Source organism: Rhinatrema bivittatum, chromosome 2 (assembly GCF_901001135.1).
Source record: "Rhinatrema bivittatum chromosome 2, aRhiBiv1.1, whole genome shotgun sequence".
Classification (NCBI taxonomy): domain Eukaryota; kingdom Metazoa; phylum Chordata; class Amphibia; order Gymnophiona; family Rhinatrematidae; genus Rhinatrema; species Rhinatrema bivittatum.
The window spans coordinates 137,119,345-137,139,910 of record NC_042616.1 but is presented as its reverse complement, the minus strand read 5'-3'; the positions used below and the strand labels follow the sequence as shown (position 1 = coordinate 137,139,910).

Genomic DNA, 20,566 nt, shown 5'->3' with positions numbered 1-20,566 from the left:
GTATTTTAATTATTTTATTTTGAATATACTCACTTGTTGCACTCTTTTCCAGATCATTAATAAATAAGTTAAACAACACAGGTCCCAGTACAGATCCCTGAGGCGCTCTACTATTTACCACTTTCCATTGGGAAAACTGACCATTTAGTCTCACTCTTTGAAGTGAATTTTCAAAGGGGTTCCATATGTAAAAATTGTATATACATGCGTAAGTAGTATGCACACACATATATGCTATTTATAAACATCAAAAGTGCAAGTGTGTTTCAGTTTCACACCTACATTTTATAAGGAAATAAAAGGGACAGTTTAGGGGCGTTCCAAGACAGGGTTCAGAAATGCATACAGTAATGGTTGTTTTGTAATAGTTACATATGTATTCATTAGCGATGACACCAGCCAGCCAGTGCTCTTACCATGTGACAGGGGCCGGCCAATGGCACGGATACCCTGACACATGGTAAGGGCAAAGGGCCATTGGTGCCATCTTTATGAGTGGCAGCCGACGGCCCAAGAATGGGAGATCGCTCCTGGGACCACCACTGGACCACCAGGTAATTTTAAAATGTTTTGGCGGGATCGGGAGGGTGGGGGAAGCTAAGGGATCATTTTTAAAGGGTCGGGTGGGTTGTTTTTTTTATTGGGCCATCGGCGCCATTTTTGAGTGGCAGCCAAAATGGTGCTGATGGCCCGAGAGTGGGAGATCGGTCTCCGTGCCCCCACTGGACCACCAGGTACTCGTAAAACATTTTGGGGGGGTTCGGGAGGGTGGGGGAAGGTAAGGGATTAGTTTTATAGGGTCAGGATGGGTTTAGGGGTTGTTTTGGTGTGCCAGTTTTCCCGCCCTCCCACCAAATAACTCCCGTTAGTGGACAGTAATGGGAGTAACGATTTTTCACGATAAATCGGGAAAATTTCTATTGTATCGCGCACTCTAACGATTTTTGACGATTTTGAAAAATATCGGACGATTTTTTTTAAATCGTCAAAAAACAATTCACATCCCTAGTGACTACTTATATGGTCAGAGGTCTTCATTCTGAAGTTTACAGGGACAGTCTTAAAGATCTAAACATGTATTCTCTTGAGGAAAGGAGAGATAGGAAAGATATGAGAGAGACATTTAAATACCTCAATAGTATTAATACCTAGTAGGCATGCCTGTTTCAACAGAAAGGAGGCTCTAGAAAGAAGGGACATGAGTTGAAGGTGAAAGGGAATAGATTCAGGAGTAATCTAAGGATATTTATTTATTTATTTATTTATTTATTTATAATTTTTCTATACCGACATTCTTACATTAAAATGCAAATCATACCGGTTTACATAAAACAGAAAAAGCAGGAAAAAATATTTCCATAGTCAAATACAGAGAACATTTATAATAAAATTGTTAACAAAGGCATAAGGTAGGAACTTTACAGAGAGAGTAGTGGATGCTTGATGCAGACATCCAGTGGAGATGATGGAGATAAGGACAGTATCTGAATTCAAGAAAGAATGGGATAAGCACATGGAATCTCTGAGGAAGTGGTAGGGATTGTGGAGCTAATTAGTAGGTTTTCATGGGCAGACTAGATAGGCCATAAGGTCTTTTTTCTGCCATCATGTTGCTATGTTTCTATATTTTTTCTGTATTATACTGCAGGCAGAGTCTGGCTTTTTGGGGGTTTTAGCTCACCTTTTGTCTGCTATTTCTGTTTCTAATTTGTGCAGTTCTTTTGTATTTGTTGAGAGTTTACCAGTTTTGCATGTGCAACTGAGGTGAGATATTCTGCTAGCATGTAGTTTCTATGCAGGGATCTGTAGCAGTCTGAGTTGCTCTGTTTTCCAATTTGCACTTCCCAATTGGAGGGTGTATATATTCTAGGGCAGTAGTTCTCAATCTTTCTTGACTATTATACCCTTTTCAAGAGTTTTAAATATCTTATATACCCCTAGGGGCACAAAATTCAATGTTCACTGCAAATACATAGAAACATAGAAATGACGGCAGAAAAGGACTGATGGTCCATCCAGTCTGCCCAGAAAGCTTAGAACCTAAGAAATTGCCATGCTGGGTCAGACCAAGGGTCCATCAAGCCCAGCATTCTGTTTCCAACAGAGGCCAAAACCAGGCCACAAGAACCTGACAATTACCCAAACACTAAGAAGAACCCATGCTACTGATGCAATTAATAGCAGTGGCTATTCCCTAAGTATAATTGATTAATAGCCATTAATGGACTTCTCCTCCAAGAACTTATCCAAACCTTTTTTGAACCCAGCTACACTAACTGCACTAACCACCTCCTCTGGCAACAAATTCCACAGCTTTATTATGCGTTGAGTGAAAAATAATTTTCTCCGATTAGTCTTAAATGTGTTACTTGCTAACTTCATGGAATGCCCCCTAGTCCTTCTATTATTCGAAAGTGTAAATAACCAAGTCACATCTACTCGTTCAAGACCTCTCATGATCTTAAAGACCTCTATCATATCCCCCCTCAGCCGTCTCTTCTCCAAGCTGAACAGCCCTAACCTCTTCAGCCTTTCCTCATAGGGGAGCTGTTCCATCCCCTTTATCATTTTGGTTGCCCTTCTCTGTACCTTCTCCATCGCAACTATATCTTTTTTGAGATGCGGCGACCAGAATTGTACACAGTATTCAAGGTGCGGTCTCACCAAGGAGCGATACAGAGGCATTATGACATTTTCCGTTCTATTAACCATTCCCTTCCTAATAATTCCTAACATTCTGTTTGCTTTTTTGACTGCTGCAACACACTGAGCCGACGATTTTAAAATATTATCCACTATGATGCCTAGATCTTTTTCCTGGGTGGTAGCTCCTAATATGGAACCTAACATCGTGTAACTACAGCAAGGGTTATTTTTCCCTATATGCAACACCTTGCACTTGTCCACATTAAATTTGGATGCCCAATCTTCCAGTCTTGCAAGGTCCTCCTGTAATGTATCACAGTCTGCTTGTGATTTAACTACTCTGAATAATTTTGTATCATCCGCAAATTTGATAATCTCACTCGTCGTATTCCTTTCCAGATCATTTATATATATATTGAAAAGCACCGGTCCAAGTACAGTTCCCTGAGGCACTCCACTGTTTACCCTTTTCCACTGAGAAAATTGACCATTTAATCCTACTCTCTGTTTCCTGTCTTTTAACCAGTTTGTAATCCACGAAAGGACATCGCTTCCCATGGTAGTATCTGCCGCACTGTACAGGTTACTCCCATGTATCAATCCTTTTTGCTTGTCGTGCTTTGCTTATCGACTTAGCGGTAGAAGCAGTCCTGTGTTTTTTTTCTTAATGTCTGAGCATCAGTACCCCAGACTGTAAAAAAGTCATGGCTAATGTTGGTTGTCACTGAATCCAAATTTCTTTTCCCTTTCAGCCCCCACCCCCTATTTCTAAGCAGAGAGCAATGTTGCAGTTGCAGTAGCCCCTATTCACAAATGTGCGTTAAGCTTTAACATGCCACTATTTATAACACAGTCCCAATTATTTTCAGTTGATCCTATTCACTGAAAATGCACCTAAATATGGCAAATATTTGGTTATCACAAACCACCAAAAAGAGAGGGAAATAGAATATTATTCTATTACTCAAAGATCATATACCAAAAAGAGACAATATCATCAACAGATGCTCTAAAGTATTTTTAATCTACTGTCTCTCGCCCATAATGGGCCGCAGGCAGTCATCAGCCTTATAAAGCAAATTTTCATTTAATCATTTACTGTCTCTCATTGTAATTATCTCAAAAAGAATTTAATTTTATTTAAAGTGCTGAAATAGTCTTTATTAACACATCTCTTGTAGCAAAAAATTGTGCAAAAAAGCTAAAGTGCAATTAGTCATAAAAATTATACTTAGCCCGCTTGATGATCATTCAAACCAGCCACTATTGTTCTTTATCTGTAATTTTTTAAATATTTGGTTATAACATCCTAGAGGGTTGTAAAACACCTTGCTGGATGTTGAGATGTGGGTTGAGATATTTGTCTTTATAGTACACTATTGTCTCTGGATATATTTAAATTAAATTGTAGGATACTCGCACTTGAGATATCTTTAAATATAATTGAAATGTTTCCAAAAGTATATATATATATGGTTTAGCATTGGTAAGTGCTTAAAGTAATTGAATTTAAAACATTAAAAATGTCACCCTTGATGTATGATTGTTGTGGAAGACTATTTGGAAATCTGTTGTCAGGTGCACGCTAAGGGGTAGATTTTTAAAAACTGCGCGATCGCGTACTTTTGTTTGCGCAGCAGGTGCAAACAAAAGTACGCTGGATTTTATAAGATACGCGCGTAGCTGCAAGTATCTTCTAAAATCCTGGATCGGCGCGTGCAAGGCTGCCGATTTTGGGCAGCCGGCGCGCGCCGAGCCGCGCAGCCTGCCTCCGTTCCCTCCGAGGCCGCTCCGAAATCGAAGCGGCCTCGGAGGGAACTCTCTTTCATCCTCTCCTCACCTTCCCCTCCCTTCCTCTACCTAACCCACCCTCCCGGCCCTATCTAAACCCCCCCTACCTTTATCCATGGATTTACGCCTCCCGGAGGGAGACGTAAATCAACGCGCGCCAGCGGGCTGCTGGCGCGCCGAGACCCGACCTGGGGGCGGTTCCGGAGGGTGCGGCCACGCCCCCAGAATGCCCCCGGGCCGGCGCCACGCCCCGGGCCCGCCCCCAAATGCCGTGCCACGCCCCCCAAATGCGGCATCACTCGGCAACACCCCCGACACGCCCCTTTTCAGAAACCCCGGGTCTTACGCGAGTCCCGGGGTTCTGCGCGCGCCGGCGGCCTATGGAAAATAGGCACGCCGGCGCACAAGGCTCTGCTCGCGTAAATCCGGGCAAATTTATGCGAGCAGGGCTTTGAAATCCGCCCGTAAGGCATTATTCATCATAAGGGCCTTTTTTTAAAAAGCATTTACACGCTTAAAATTAAGTTTTTCACATGTTAATGCACGTTATCTGTGTAAGTGGGCTTTTGAAAATTGTTACAATATATGCCATTGAATTGTCCATAGGATATTCACGTGAAAATGCACTTTACATGTGTAAATGCGTTTTTAAATTAGCTAGGATAGTATGTTACATTTACATGTATAACTCCTTTTAAATTTACCTCCAAAGGCAATTTTCGGGCTATCCCGGCCAGACCTCACCTCCAGCCCGCTTCTTTTCAAGAACCCAGCACTTCTGCGCATACTGGCAGGTACACATGTGGCCGCTCTGAAAATGTGCTCAGCATGTGTACTTATCTGCTGGTGTTGGCACATGCCGGGGACTTAAAATTCCCCCATAAGGGTATATCTGCCAAGGCTCAGACCTAGTATACCTAGTACATCCATGTTAACCTTGGGCCTAGCCAAAAAAATCAATTCTGGCTATACCAGTGGTGTGCACTAAATGAAATAGAACACACTAACATGAAATAACATACACTTTTTTCATTTTACAGCACACTATTTTGTTTTAATGTGAACTAAAATGAAATAGTGCGAACTAAAACAAAATAGCAAAGAAAACAAAATGACATTGAACAAAATTTAACAAAAAAATTGTAATGAAACAAAACAAAATAAAATTGTTCTGCCTTACGTCCCTATCCTGAACTGCTGGAAGTGTAAGTAGAAGAGGTAATACAAACAGCGAGCAGCACACGGACACCACCACTATCCAGACTCTGAATTCACAACATCTTTTTCAGCACCGAAGAGAATGGCTTTCTTTTCCATCAGGTCTAGAGTACTGCTTATCACTCCTCGTGGATGAGTCCAGTAAGAGGTCAATAGAAGCAAACAACACGTTATGAAGGGAGATAACCAAGGCCGTCACCAGTTTGGGGATTCCGGTGTTTTGTGTACCACTGCAAGAGAAGAACAGAGACTGCAAATGACTGCTCTGGCAGACAGTTTCTAAAACCCTTTCTTACGAAACTCAAAGGAAAGAAGCCATGCTCCATTTAGATCTTTTCGTGTAAATACACACATGAAAAATCCAAGAAATGTTAGACACTGAGAAAATAACCAATGTTTAAATGAGTCTAACGCAAATGTGGACCAAGATTGTGTGATAGCATCTGGGGGAACCTCATATGAATACCTTCAAAAGGCTGATGATGCCTTGCGGGCTAATACAACTTCAACCCCACAGCTGTGGATGTTGAATGTGTTATAATTAGCGACAGCTTGATAAACTACTGAAGCATCACACGCTCTGTGGGGTTGAAGTTGGATTAGCCCGCAAGGCATCATCAGCCTTTTGAAGGCATTCATATGAGGTTCCCCCAGATGCTATCCCACAATCTTGGTCCACGTTTGCGTTAGACTCATTTACAAATTGGCCATTTAGATCTTTGCCATGGTGGAAATGCTGAAGGCTATTCTGGGAGCTTGACAGGTCAAAGGAACAGTACTGTGGTCCAGAACCTACAAAACCTGGGCTCTGCACTGCCATCTGCTGCATTTTAACTGTTATGGTAAATAATTAGTACATAACGTGAACCGTTTATAGCATAGTAAATGTTGTATTGCACGTTAATATACTGGTTCCATAAGGGACACTAATCTCCTAGAATGATGTGAAAAAGCACATGGGCAAACATGAGCTAGTTGATATAGTGCAGTTGGATTTTCAGAAGGCATTTGATAAAGTCCCTTACAAAAGGCTCCTCAGGAAATTAAAAAATCATAACTAGGAGGTGATGTCTTCCTGTGGATAGGTAATAGGAAAATAGGAGGCAAAGTGCTCAACATTCAAATGCGGGTATAACATTTGCATGTGGAAATGGTCGTGCAGAGATTAATGCAGGAGCTGCACAGTTTATAAAATGCCACGTATTTCTAATCTGTAAGTACACACATGTGTTTCCAGTACATGCAAATAGTTAGGTACTTTTTACCTGCAGACTTTGTGCCAAGATTCAAACAAACAGTTCACATGTACTATTGCTTTGCACCTACAGTGGGTACAAGGGTCCTGTAGACTTTTGTACCTGCTTTCTGTGTGGCAGACTTTCTACAAAAAATAATGCCATGTAAGTCTTACAATACAATCAACGTATTATCTTCTGATCCCACCCAAAAAACGTGCTAGGGGAACTTCTCTAAATGTTAATGCATTGAAGGAAGGCAATTTTCAGGCAGTCATTTATGCATGTAAATGACTAATTACATGCAGAAATGACTGAAAATTGTCCTCTCCAAGTCTAATTGGTGACTATTTTTTAAATATTATGTTAATATCACTGCTTTATGGGGAAGATACTCAAGCTGTCAGATTATTGGAATGAAACACAAAGATTCAGATGTTTGAGGGGTCACACATCACATCATGTTATAAAGGAGATACCCAAGGTGTCAGATCACTGAAGACTGAACAAGGAGTCAGATTATTAAATGCACGAGTGAAGCAGAAGACATGAATTTCCATAGAATGAAATGGCATTTCTCTACTAAGGAAATAGAATCATTATTAATAGCCTAGTGATAAAAAGTGGTAAAAATACATATTATCCTGATGAGATTATCCAGCTAGGCAGCAAAGAGATAAAATGAACTATATTAACAACAAAATCATTATCTATATCTCTGACTACAGGGGAAGAATGATCCCATCTGACCTTGAAAGAAGAATTATTGAAGTTAAACAAAAGGTGAGAATATTTCTGTTTTATTTTATAGTGTTGTTGAAAGAAAAACTATACAGTTTCCTTTCATTGTTCTGCATCTAGCTTTATACCAGCGCTTTTTTAACTTAATTTTGTTTTTTCTCTGTTGTCCATCAAAAAAGTATTAAGAGGGTAATTTTATGTAAGCTTTCTCCAGTTCCATGGAACCACTCCTATCTCCAATGATCTATTGAAAAGGTTCTTCAATGACCTGCCAGAACATCTCTGACCTCCCTTAGTATCATTAGATGTACCTTATCTGGGCCCAAGGCTTTATCCACCTTCAGTTTTCCTAGTTCCATACAAAATCCCTCTTCCACGAATGGTATGAGCTCTATCTCACTCTGTACCCTTGCCAACCATTAGTAGATCTTCTCCAAGGTTTTCTTCAATGAACAAGGAATAAATGTATTTGTTTAGAATTTCTGCTTTCTTGTTGTCCCTTCCACAAATTGCTCCCAATCACTTTTTAATCTTACCATTCCACCATTCTTTGATATCCCTGAAAAAAGACTTCTCACCTCATTTTGTTCTCACACTACTGCCAACACGTGAGCTCTGTTAGATATTTCCCCTAATATGCTTCAGCTTCTGGAAGGTGGGTGGGTTGGTGTGGCTGATTTGTACTGCTGTCCATGGAGAACAACTATTATAGGTAAGAAACTCTGCTTTCTCCATGAATAAGCAGCTACAAATAGCCACACAAGTGGTTGACATCATCCAATGATACTTAGTATGGGATTGCTGTTGCTTTCAGTTGGACATTGAGAAACTGTCTTCTAATTAGCTGCCTTGACCACATCCTCTGGCAACAGATTCCACAGCTTGATTGTGAACTGAATGAAAAAGTATGTTCTACAATTTGTTTTAAATCTGCTGATTGATAGGTTCATGGAGTGTCCACTTGTTATAGTAGTATTTGAAATGGTAGATGACCATCCTTTATTTACCTGTTTTATCCATAACCTGTATAGCCTCTCACCATAGGGGAGCCATTCCATTTCTTTTATCATCTGTGATAACAGTAAAATCCTGTTCATATATTTATATGGCTTCAGTTTTTGACGTGCCCACACAAAGGTCAGGCATTCATTTTCAATAATGGTGTAGGCAACCTCTCTGTTCAGAAGTTTAAAACTAAGTTACACAATATGTGTTCCTCTCCTTTATTGTCCACTTGATTTAGTACAGCTCCCATGCCATAAGTTAAAGTGTCAGTCTGTGCCACAGATCTGTGATTATGTAAAGGTAACCCATTTTTTAAACACTTCTTCTACTCCCAGGCTTCTTCCTAAATACAAACTGACTAGGACACAATAGGAAGCCATGCCAAAACTGTGTTACAAAGATCAGACCTTCATTTATACCCTGTAGCAATAAAGATGTGAGAGCTCATCTACTTCTGAAGTTGAGGTGATACAAAACTTAATTGGATATTAGATATTTCTGTCGAGCGATAACTCAAAAGAAATATCTAACCCCCATTTAGGTTTCGTATCACTTAAAGTTCATCTACTTCAAAAGTCATTGGCCAATTGAAGTCTTTAGCAGGACATGCCTTGGTGTTGTCAAGATCCTCTGCAATGTCTTCAGCTCTCAGCACTTCCTGTTGCCTGTTGCAATTATTTCTCTGCTTGTAGTTTTGTATGTGATCACTGTAGGTGAAGCCTATCCTGTCAGCAAAGGTATCTGGTTCCTGATTGCTGGTATTTGGTAATGAATATTGGTATTCTGTGGCTAATTCTTTCAGATAGGTGACAGATATGACTGAGTTTGCTGTCCTAATGTAAGTGAGACCTTCTCTGACCAAGGGGATGCTTTGTTTATCAGAGGTATTGTCAGGTAGCTAGTTCATTTCAAGTCAGATTGGATGGCAAACACATTTTGCTTATGGAATTAGTTAAGTGTCAGACCATATTTGGTGATCATGGTATGTTTCAACAGTAATTTCCATAGTTCTGCATCTGCAGTTAGTTGTTCAGATATCTTTCTGCAATGTTCTGAGTTCTGTCAACCAAAAGGCCAGATTGTAAGCACCACATGCTGATGATTCACGTTCTACTCTAATATTTTAGCATGACATTTTAAAGCTGCTGAATTCAAATTTATACTGCTTATATATTTCCCCAACCCCACAAGGTTCCTGCTGTGGTTTGTAACTTCTGTGCAAGACAAGAAACACCTGCTTGCTGCTAGAAACCAAAAGAAGAAAAAGAAAATGACTTTTGTTTGTTAAATCCCATATAAAAACTGTCTAAAATATCTAAGACTACCTAGTACTGACCATTAACAATTATCGTCTGATGCAGGCAATACTGTAAAAGGAGCCAACACAGGAGTCCATATTCAAAAGGCATTTAACAAGATAACTTGCATTATCCAGTTAAATGTCGACTTTTGAATATTTTGGGCACTTATCTGGCTAAATTTAGCTAAATAACATAGGGGCATTCTGGGGGCATTCCTGGATACAGTTAAGTTAGCTAAATAAGATATCCATCTAACTCAAATATTCAGAGCTGGCTGGATAACGTATCCAGCTAACTCTGGTCATGCTATAGTGTAGTCCTAAAGTTAGCCAGATACAAGTATCCAGCTATTTTTAAGATAGCCGAGTTTATCTGGCTAACTTTGCAAGCTGGCCAGTAGCTGAATATTGTCCCCATATTCTTTAGTGCTTGAAAGGCTACTTTACATTCTAGTGACCAGGAAACGGTGCTGGATAGACTCCTTTCAGTCAGGTCTGTCAGGGGTGTGGCCGTTGCACTATACTGGGTCACAAACTTTTTAAAATACCCTGCTGTCTCTAAGAAGGCTAAAACCTGCTTCTTAGAATGGGAAATGGGCCAGTTTTGTATTGCCTCTATTTTGACTGTCTCAGGGTTTAACTGTCCTCCTCCTGCTCTGTATCCTATATTGAACTTCTGCCATTCCTACCTGACACATGTTGGTTTTGATTGTCAGGCCTACCTCCTAGATCCAATCCAATATCCCAGTTAAATGGTCAGATCATCATGCTACCTTTGATTATACACAATGATGTCATCTAGATATGCCCTAGCATGTTCTTGATGTTCATCTAACAATTGATTGACCAGGTACTGGAATGTACCAGGTTATTTTTTCATACCAAAAATCTTCACTATATATTCATACAGACCAAATGGGGTAGTAAAGGTAGATTCACTCCAGAGAACCAGTTGATCAAAGAATCTGCCAGTATCGACAACTAAGATACTAGGTACTTGGCCCCCACTAAGAATTATAACAATCTGTCTATCCAAAGCATTCGATAGACATCAGGTGCACTATATTCATTGCATTTCCTATAATCTACACAGAAGTGGATAGTAATATTTCTTGAGAACAAGAACTAGTGGAGAAGCCCAAGAACTATGAGACTTCTTTTATAACACTTAACGCTAACATCTCATCTATCTCCCTTTTTATATGCTTCTCAACTTCGGTGGACACTTTGAAAGCAGTCTGCTTCAGTGGTTTATGGTACTCATATCTACATTATGCATAGCAAAGCGGGTAAGTTCTGGTTTAGTAGAAAATAGGTCAGCGTATGTGTTTAATATTGCTTCTAGCTGCTGTTTCTAGGTAATGGGATAACTGCATTCCAAGAACAATTTCATGCACAGACTTTTCAGATAAAGCCTGAAAAGGTGATGGAATATCTTGCTTATGAGGAAAGACTAAAAAGATTAGGGCTCTTCATCTTGGAGAAGAGACAGCCGAGGAGAGATCTGAGAAAGGTCTAAAAAATTTTGGGGCGGATTTTCATACTCCGCGAATAGACCTACTTTTGTTTGCGCTCCAGGCACAAACAAAAGTACGCTGGATTTTAGTAGATATGCGCGGAGCCGCGCGTATCTGCTAAAAACCTGGATCGGCGCGCGCAAGGCTATCGATTTTGTATAGCCGGCGCGCGCCGAGCCGCGCAGCCTGCCCCCGTTCCCTCCGAGGCCGCTCCGAAATTGGAGCGGCCTCGGAGGGAACTTCCTTTTGCCCTCCCCTCACCTTCCCCTCCCTTCCCCTACCTAACCCACCCACCCGGCCCTGTCTAAGCCCCCCCCTTACCTTTGTCGGGGGATTTACGCCTCCCAGAGGGAGGCGTAAATCCCCGCGCGTCAGCGGGCCTCCTGCGCACCGGGACGCGACCTGGGGGTGGGTACGGAGGGCGCGGTCATGCCCCCGGACCGCCCCGGGCCGTAGCCACGGCCCCATACCCGCCCCCAAAACACTGCCGACACGCCCCCGAAACGCCGCGACGACCGGGCCCGCCCCCGACACGCCCCCGACACGCTCCCCTCGGAGAACCCCGGGACTTACGCAAGTCCCGGGGCTCTGCACGCGCCGGTAGGCCTATGTAAAATAGGCTTACTGGCGCGCAGGGCCCTGCTCGCCTAAATCCGCCCGGTTTTGGGCGGATTTAGGCGAGCAGGGCTCTGAAAATCCGCCCCTATGAGTGGAGTGGAATAGGTAAAGGCTAATTGGTGTTCACTCTTTCAAAAAATAAAAAGATAAGGGGCACACCATGAATTTACTAAGAAGCACATTTTAAACAAATCTAAGAAAACATATTTACACTCAATGCACAATTAAGCTATGATATTCATTGCCAGAGGATGTAGTAAAGGCAGTTGGTATAGCTGGGTTTCAAAAAGATTTGAACAATTTCCTGGAGGAAAAATCCATAAACTGTAATTAACCAGGTAGACTTGGGGAAAGCCACTGCTTATCCCTGAGCGTAAGCAGCATGGAATCAATCTACAACTTGTGATCCTGCCAGGTAAGAACATAAGAACATGCCATACTGGGTCAGACCAAGGGTCCATCAAGCCCAGCATCCTGTTTCCAACAGTGGCCAATCCAGGCCATAAGAACCTGGATTGGCCACTGTTAGAAACAGTACACTCGGCTTGATGGACCCTTGGTCTGATCCAGTATGGTGATTCCTATGTTCTAATGCTTCCTCTCGGATATCAGGTAAGGGGTTACTATCTTGACTCTTCTCTGGTGGGTTACATACAGCCAGCATCAAATTTGTGCAGTCAGCATAAGCCTTTATCATATTTACATGGAGATTATGATATTCTCTATCTTAAAGATCCATAGATATAACTTTAGTATTATTCAGGCACCAATTGCCACATCCACTTAGCATGAAGCTTATTTTGACATATTAGGATTTAGACAAGTACTTGCTGGCCCTCTAAAACTCTCTACCAGGTTCTTTGTTTTGTTTGGTTGCCTGCAATTATCTTGGACAAAACCAATGAGGTTTTCCAGATGCTGCTGCATATTGACCACATAGTCAAGTACAGAGGGATCTGAGGAAGCCACCTTTCCCCTCCTAGTGTCTCTCACTAGCTCAAGGGATCCTCCTCTCACCCTTCTGCTATAAAGCAGCTCAAATGGAGAAAATCCAGGGGCCTTCTGGGTATCTCCCTGTAGGTAAACAGTAAGTAGGACAGATACCTTTCTTAGTCCCCTTCTCCTGACTCCACAAAGTTTTTAAACATTTTCTTTAAAGTCCATTAAATCTTTTTACCAATCCATTAATTTCAGGGTAATATGGGGTAGTAGTGATATATTTCACTCCACTATGAGTCCCTTCTTCTGAGAGTATCTCTTGGGCATATCCTACCCAGGAAAATATCTCTAGCAGGGCAGTGGCTATCTTCCCTGCTTCTATAGAGAATAAGGCTACCACTTCAATGTACCTGGCTGCAAAGTCCACCACTGTCAGTATATGTCATTTCCCAGTGTGGCTAAGTGCAGCTATCTACTGCTATTCTGTAATTGGTAGGGACTTGGAGCTTACCTATCCTCTAGCCAATAAAAGTGAGTGGTCAGTCTGGTACATGTGTGTGTCACTTCCCAGTATTCAGCTAGTGGAATGTCAAATGTAATCTGCAGGAGTTGTTCCCGATATGCCCTGGGCACTATAATCATCTGCCTCCTGTCCAGGACTGATTACCTTTGATACAATTAGTCCCCCCCTGTCTAGTAAGCCATCTTTCCATAGGATACAGTCAAGCCTATTTGTATCTAACAGTTGGTCAGCCTCCAGGCGTAAGCCTTCTAGGTCAGGGTCAGTATGTTGAGGTTCCTTTCAAGCAAGTCTCTGCCCTATGTCAGTATCCACAACTAAAAGGGTCTCAGCCAAGGACTTTATCAGGTCAGGGTCACTGGTCTAGTCAATGGGTGTGTCAGACATGTCAGGCTTTCCCATACTCACCACCCTGGTCATCTCAGGAACTGATATGTCTGGAATTGAAGAATAATTCTGCCTTGCTCCAAGGTCAGCTGGTTCCATCTGGACTGGCTCAGAATCTGGAACTAAAGGGGGGGATCTCTTCTGGTTCCACTGTTGGGCTGCCCAAGTCTGAATTCAATTACCATGGAAACAATATTAGCTCTGTTATCTAGAGTAAGGCTTACCAGACCAATGTTGGTTCCATAAGTACTGGCGGTTGGTTCCATTACTACTGGCAGATTCATCATTAAACTTACTTCTCCATGATAGGTTTAGTTCCCCAGTTTGGACATACACAGACAATAGGTATAGTCTCTCAGGTTCCATTAGCCAGAACAATGTCTGCAGTATACCCTGGAAGAAATTCACCTGTTGGCCCCAGCTCTGATCACAGTAAGGAAATGCTAGATCCAATGTCCAGAAGCCTAGTTACTTGGATCTGATTCACAGTTACTGGAGTGCTGCAGTGTTGTGGAAGATTCACTGCTTCCTTGCTTGATGAGGCATCAGTAACTCCAGGTATTGCTGGTACTATGTGAACCCCCTTCCTTGAGATCAGGGTTACCCACAAAGGCTACTAGTTTTGATGCAGAGACTGGAGTGATCCTTATGGGAGCCTTGGTTTGTCAGGCAATCCACTTTGAAATGTTCTGTGTGTTTGCACTGATAACAGAGTCTCTCATGTCTAAAGTACTTAGGTTTCTGAAGAGAACTGAAGGTTTTGCTGACTAACCCTGATGTCATAGGAGCATTAGACTTGGGACCTTGGCTGGTTGCTCTTGCACATACTGTTGACTTTTCATTGACAACTAGGGACAGTTTAGCCACAAAAAGATCAGCTAGCTCAGCTGCCCTTCCTGTCATACAAAACTGGTGATCTTGACATTATCCCAAGTCTCCAAACAGCATCTCTACAGAAACTGTACCAGAACCATCAAGTCACGACAGCCCTCTCGGCTTTTAAACTCAGCCCCACTCTGCCATTAGTTGGGTGGCTATCGTAACTGGATTACAGACTCACTGTGAGTATCATCTGCCCCTTTCTACAGGTTTTGGAGGTTAGTTCTGAAGGTCTCAGGGATAATAGCATACTGATTCAATAAGACTCTACAAACCTGCCCAAACTGGGAGCATGTCTCCAGGGACAGTTCATGAAATATCTTGTGTGCCCTCCCAGTGATTTTCTTCCCAGATACCTCACTCAGTCCTTCTCAGGTATCTCATGTAAACAGCAGATTTTTTTTAAAGATATTTAAATAGCTATTAATATCACCTTTGGTATCATCAAACTGGATGAACATATTGGGCTGTATGCAGGCTATATAGCCAGTTTCTGTCTTCTCCATGAGTGATGAACTAGAGTCATTGATGAATGTGATTACTTGCCCTTCTCTCACTCTAGATCCTCTCACTCTAGATCTTCTCACTCTTCCTTATAAAGCTGCATGTCAATATGAAACATTTCAGCCACATAGCATCAGGTCCCACTAGTGCTTGGGCCCTTTCCATTAAGTGATCTTGTTTTCTTCCAGGAGTAGGACTCAGGACATACTGATACTTCTGTCTCACTAGGACAGGAATGTCCGTGGACTCAGGATCACTGTCATTCACCATCAGGTTCCAGCTACTTTCCTAACACTACAAACAAAAATTAACAAAGGAGAGGGAAACTTCCTGCTATTGCCGTTGTTCACTGTGCTCTGTATCTGGAGGTTGCAGAGTAAAACCCGTTTTGAACCACACAGTGTGTAGTGATCCTTCGCCCACACACTGAGCCTGATTATCCCATCAATGCCACCAGAAAAAGGATATCTGTCAATAATGCCTTTGCTCTATCACTACTACCAACCAAAGCTTAAAGCCTTGGCGACTTGAGGGTCTCAGAATGCAATGCATGGCCTCACCTTAACCTGAGCACATGACACTCTCCTGGCAACCTTCTACCTGCCAACTGGGTTTCTGCTTGAGAAAGAACCTTATCTACAAGCTATTTTCTGAGGGTTTCTGAGGACATTACCACCTCATAACAATTTTTTTCTCACAAAGGCATTCACAGAACATTTACTAAGAATACTAGGATCTTATAGCAATTCACTTACCTGGATTGCTAATCATCTACAAACACACAGGCTGATATAGTAAAATCAGCAGGAGAGCCAGATCTCCGAGGCGAGCGCCCGCTTTCCCAATGTGCGCCCAGGCCACTCTCCTGGGCAAGCGATTCTGTATTTAAATGAGGGCCCAAGATAAAAGGAGGCGCTAGGGACACTAGCACATCCCTAGCGCCTCCTTTTTGACAGGAGCGGAGGCTGTCAGCGGGTTTGACAGCCGACGCTCAATTTTGCCTGTGTCGGTTCTCAAACGTGCTGACAGCCACGGGTTCGGAAAATGGACGCCGGCAAGATTGAGCATCCGTCTTCTGACCCACGGACCGTGGGCTGATTTTTAATTTTTTTTTTAAATTTTGGGGCCTCCGACTTAATATCTCTATGATATTAAGTTGGTGGGTGTACAGAAAAGCAGTTTTTTTCTGCTTTTCTGTACACTTTCCCAGTGCTGGCAGAAATTAACGTCAGCCTTTGGGCAGGCGTTAATTTCTGAAAGTAAAATGTGCGGCTTCGCTGCACATTTTACTATCGGTATGGCGCAGGAATAACTAATAGGGCCATCAACATGCATTTGCATGTTACGGATGCTATTAGTTTCGGGGGGGGGGGGGGTTGGCGACGCGTTTTCCATGCGTTATTACCCCTTACTGTATAAGGGGTAAAAATAGCGCGTCAAAAACATGGGCTAACAGTGCGCTGTATCAGCCTGACAGTGCTAATGAACTAGTTTATTTTTAAAAATAAATTATAGTAGAGATGGGAAGAGGTAAAAATTTCATTTTGTTTTTGCTTTTATTTTTTGGGGGGTTCCCACATTAATTTTTTTTTTAATTTAATGTTTATTTTATTTAAAAAATGAAATAAAAATTAAAAAAAAAGAAAAAAAAAGAAACAGTGCTTCCCGAGGCCTACCGTTCCCACCACCCATCCCTCCCACCTGAAAAAATGAGAGGCCCAGGAACCTCTCCAAACTTCACGTACTTGGTCCTGGGGGATCCAATGATAAGGCCTAGGGCCAGGTTAAAGCATCAGCCTTATGTAGGCCTAGGCCACGGTCGGGCACTGTGACCTCGGCCCAGGGCCTATGCAAGGCCCAGGCTTGAAGGCCTGATCCTGATGCCTGGGCCTCAGCCTAGGCCAAGGCCCAGGCCTGTCACCAAGTTGTGGTCCTGAGGCCAGGTCCAAATGCTGGGGCCTTGGCCCAGACCAAGGCATGACACTGGGCCCCAGTACCGGCTAGGAACCAGCCTGGAGGCCAGGTCCCAATGCCTAGACCGATGTCCAGACCCAGGGGTTGGAGCCCACACCTCTTGTGATGTCCTCTTCTGTCTTCTTCTGTAAAATGACGATGTCTACTAGGGATGCACTGGAGTTAATTAAGTCTCATGCCTCCCTCTTCAGCGGAGGTCACCATTTTGGTGTACAGTAGTTCAAATAAAGTCAAATTTTGTTTGCTCATTTATATGACCATAAATGTGTATGAATTTGGTTTTGATAATATGTTTAGTTTGTACATTGCTTAGGCCGCAAGTGTTAAGCATTAAATACATTTTAATAAATGAAAATGAAATGAAATGAAAAAAAAACCCTCATTTTATTATAGCCCATTGTTCTTTTACTTCACCTATATCCTCCCATCCTGCCAGCTCTTAGTTAAGGTACTTTGCCATTTTACCAAAGTCAGTATTTTTAAAATCTAAGACTTTGAACTTTGTGTGATTTCTCTCCACCTCGGCCATTATATGAAAACATGCCATTTGATGATCTCCGTTGCTCAGATGGACACCCATATCCAACAGGTTAAAGTCTCCTACCAACAACGTTTCTCCCTTCATTCCCACTTTTATATCTTCAGCCAGATCGCTGTGTAATTCCTCCATCTGGATTGGAGGTCTGTAGACTACACCAGTCTGGAGGGAAATGCCATTGCCTCTTTCTAAGATAGTCCACAGTGCTTCTTCCTTTCCCTATGCTCCCTGCATTTCAGTTGCATTAATATATATATATATTTTTACATAAAGAGTTATTCTTTCCCCTTTCTATACAGATTATATAACTCAGTAACACAGAAATATAGAAACATAGAAATGATGGCAGAAAAATACCAAACAGCCCATCCAGACTGCCCAGCAAGCTCCCACACTTATTTTCCCATACTTATCTGTTTCACCGACCACCAAGTTCAGGGCCCTTGTTGGTAACTGTTTGATTCAAATTTCTTGTCACCCCCCCTGCCTTTGACGCAGAGAGTAATGTTGGAGTTGCATCAAAAGTGAAGCATAAGGCTTAATGGTTAAGGCCATATGGTATGGTATGGCCATACCTCATTCATGAGACTCACTGAACCATGTCACTGTAATTAGAACAATATTTCTTTATTTCTTTATTTATTATTTTTATATACCAACATTCGATCAGAGATATCACACCGGTTTACATTCAGGTACTGTGGGTATTTTCCTATCCCAGAGGGTTTACAATCTAAGTTTTGTACTTGAGGCGATGGAGGGTAAAATGACTTGTCCAAGGTCACTAAGGGCCATATTTGGTTGGTTACGTAGAGGGAGAGGGAGGTTAGTATAAGTGTTGGTTTTAAAATACAGTGGATTTTTATACAGTGGTTATAACACAAGGGGACTATATACAATGGTTATATACCAGGGTTGTATGTCTAGGATTATTACAAGGACTCTGTAAATATGCCCTAGAGTTGTGCACCAAAGAATGTATAAAAGGGTTTCATTTCTTTATTTAGTTATTCATTTATGCATTTACTATGCGTCATGGGTAACAAGGAATCAGAGACTATATGTGACAAGGGTTGGACGGGAAGTGTGGTGCTGCGATGGAAGGTGGTGGGGGGATAGGGTCATTGGGGGAAAGCTTGGCGGAAGAGCCAGGTTTTTAGGAGTTTTTTGAAGAGCTGTGTTGAGGGTTCCGATCTGAGTTGTGCTGGAAGGTTGTTCCAAAGTGAGGGTCCGGCTATGGACAGTGCGTGTTCTCTTGTTGAGGATAGATGTGCTTCTTTTGGTGTGGGGATGTGGAGAAGACCAGTGTTAGAGGATCGGAGGTTTCGTTTCGGTGTGTGGTATCTAAGTCTATCTCCACCATTAGGGTTTGCAGAACTGGAATTTTATTGCTTAGACTGTGACTTTTATGCTCATAGTTTACCAGCTATTTCTTTTTGGTTCAATTATACACTGTATAATCTTATACCTGATCTCCTCCCCTACCCTGCTGCAGGAAATGAACTAGTACCTGAATGTAATCCGCTTTGAAGTGCTGAAAAGCAGAATATAAATATAAATAAATAAATAATATCAAGAAACTCCATCCATTTTTTAGTCCTGAAGGTTTTAGTACAGTCCTGCAATCTTTAACTTTCTCAGCCATGGATTAATATTGTAACACTCTATATATTGGGACTTCCAATTTATGCACTTAGATCTCTTCATCAAATCCAGAATGCTACAGCACGACTCCTTACAGGTACTAGACTGCATGACCATGTGGCCTCCATATTATTTTTCCTTTCCTGGTTTCCCATTCACTGGTGAGTCTGCTACAAATTGGCTGTCACTATTCTTTCTTAAAGATTCATGCTCCTGTTCAAAATCTCTGTTCCACCAATCAGAATTTACTTGATGTTCTTTCTTCGAAATTGGATTGATAGTCTAAGACTCGCAAACACACATTTTCCATAGTGGGGGCCACTTTATTGGACCTCATTACCATTGCAAGCCGCACCATCAATGACCCTAAATGTTTCAAGCATGCACTAAAAACCTATCCATTCAAGCAATCATTTAACACCTTGGATTATCTCCAGCCCTTCATTCCAGCAGAATTATCTGTCTCAGCTCTATACCCTGCTAATACTATTTCATCTATATCAGATTTTGTAATTAACTTTGTTTTTGTTTTGTATTTTAATATGTTTTTATTTACTTTGTATTGTGAACTATTCAGAGGGGTAGGATATAAATGTATTTATTTGTTTAAAAGTATTTATTTTTTTTCCCCATTATCTACATATGCTTGTCAGGATTACATCCTGAATTGATCCACTTGTATTTGCCATCCGCATCTTCTAGTTTAAATGCTTGCCAATGTATGCTCTGAATTTCTCATTTAGGATCTTTTCTGCCATAGAAAGATGTAGGCCTTCATTATAGTATGACCCTTATTTTGGTGCACATATGGCCTCAAAGAACAACTAAAGATTGTGATGATGTCCAACATCTTTCTGTGGCGGAACAATATATATGGTCCCACTGGGTTATGTGCATGCTATTAAGTGCACTGAACCCAGGTCAGTTTTAGAACAGCCATTTGCATGCATAAAACCATGTTTCATGCCTATAAATGACTTTGAAAATTATCCCTTAAATTGCCAGTCTCCATGCTTTTTCAGATTCTGAATCAGAATCAGTTATGGTTTCCAGCTCCTGTTTGATTGAGTAGGAGTTGCCCTGCAGTTTTCTCCTTTTAGTTTACAGCTT

General features: G+C 41.7%; 1 protein-coding gene across 1 annotated transcript in view; it reads left to right on the top strand.

The window, feature by feature from the left end:
- Positions 1-20,566, top strand: part of GAD2 (glutamate decarboxylase 2) — a 159,190-nt gene that overhangs the window by 68,466 nt on the left and 70,158 nt on the right. The window contains exon 9 of the mRNA XM_029592613.1: positions 7,619-7,673. Coding sequence (XP_029448473.1) covers positions 7,619-7,673 — 55 coding nt within the window. The remainder of the gene's footprint in view (positions 1-7,618; positions 7,674-20,566) is intronic.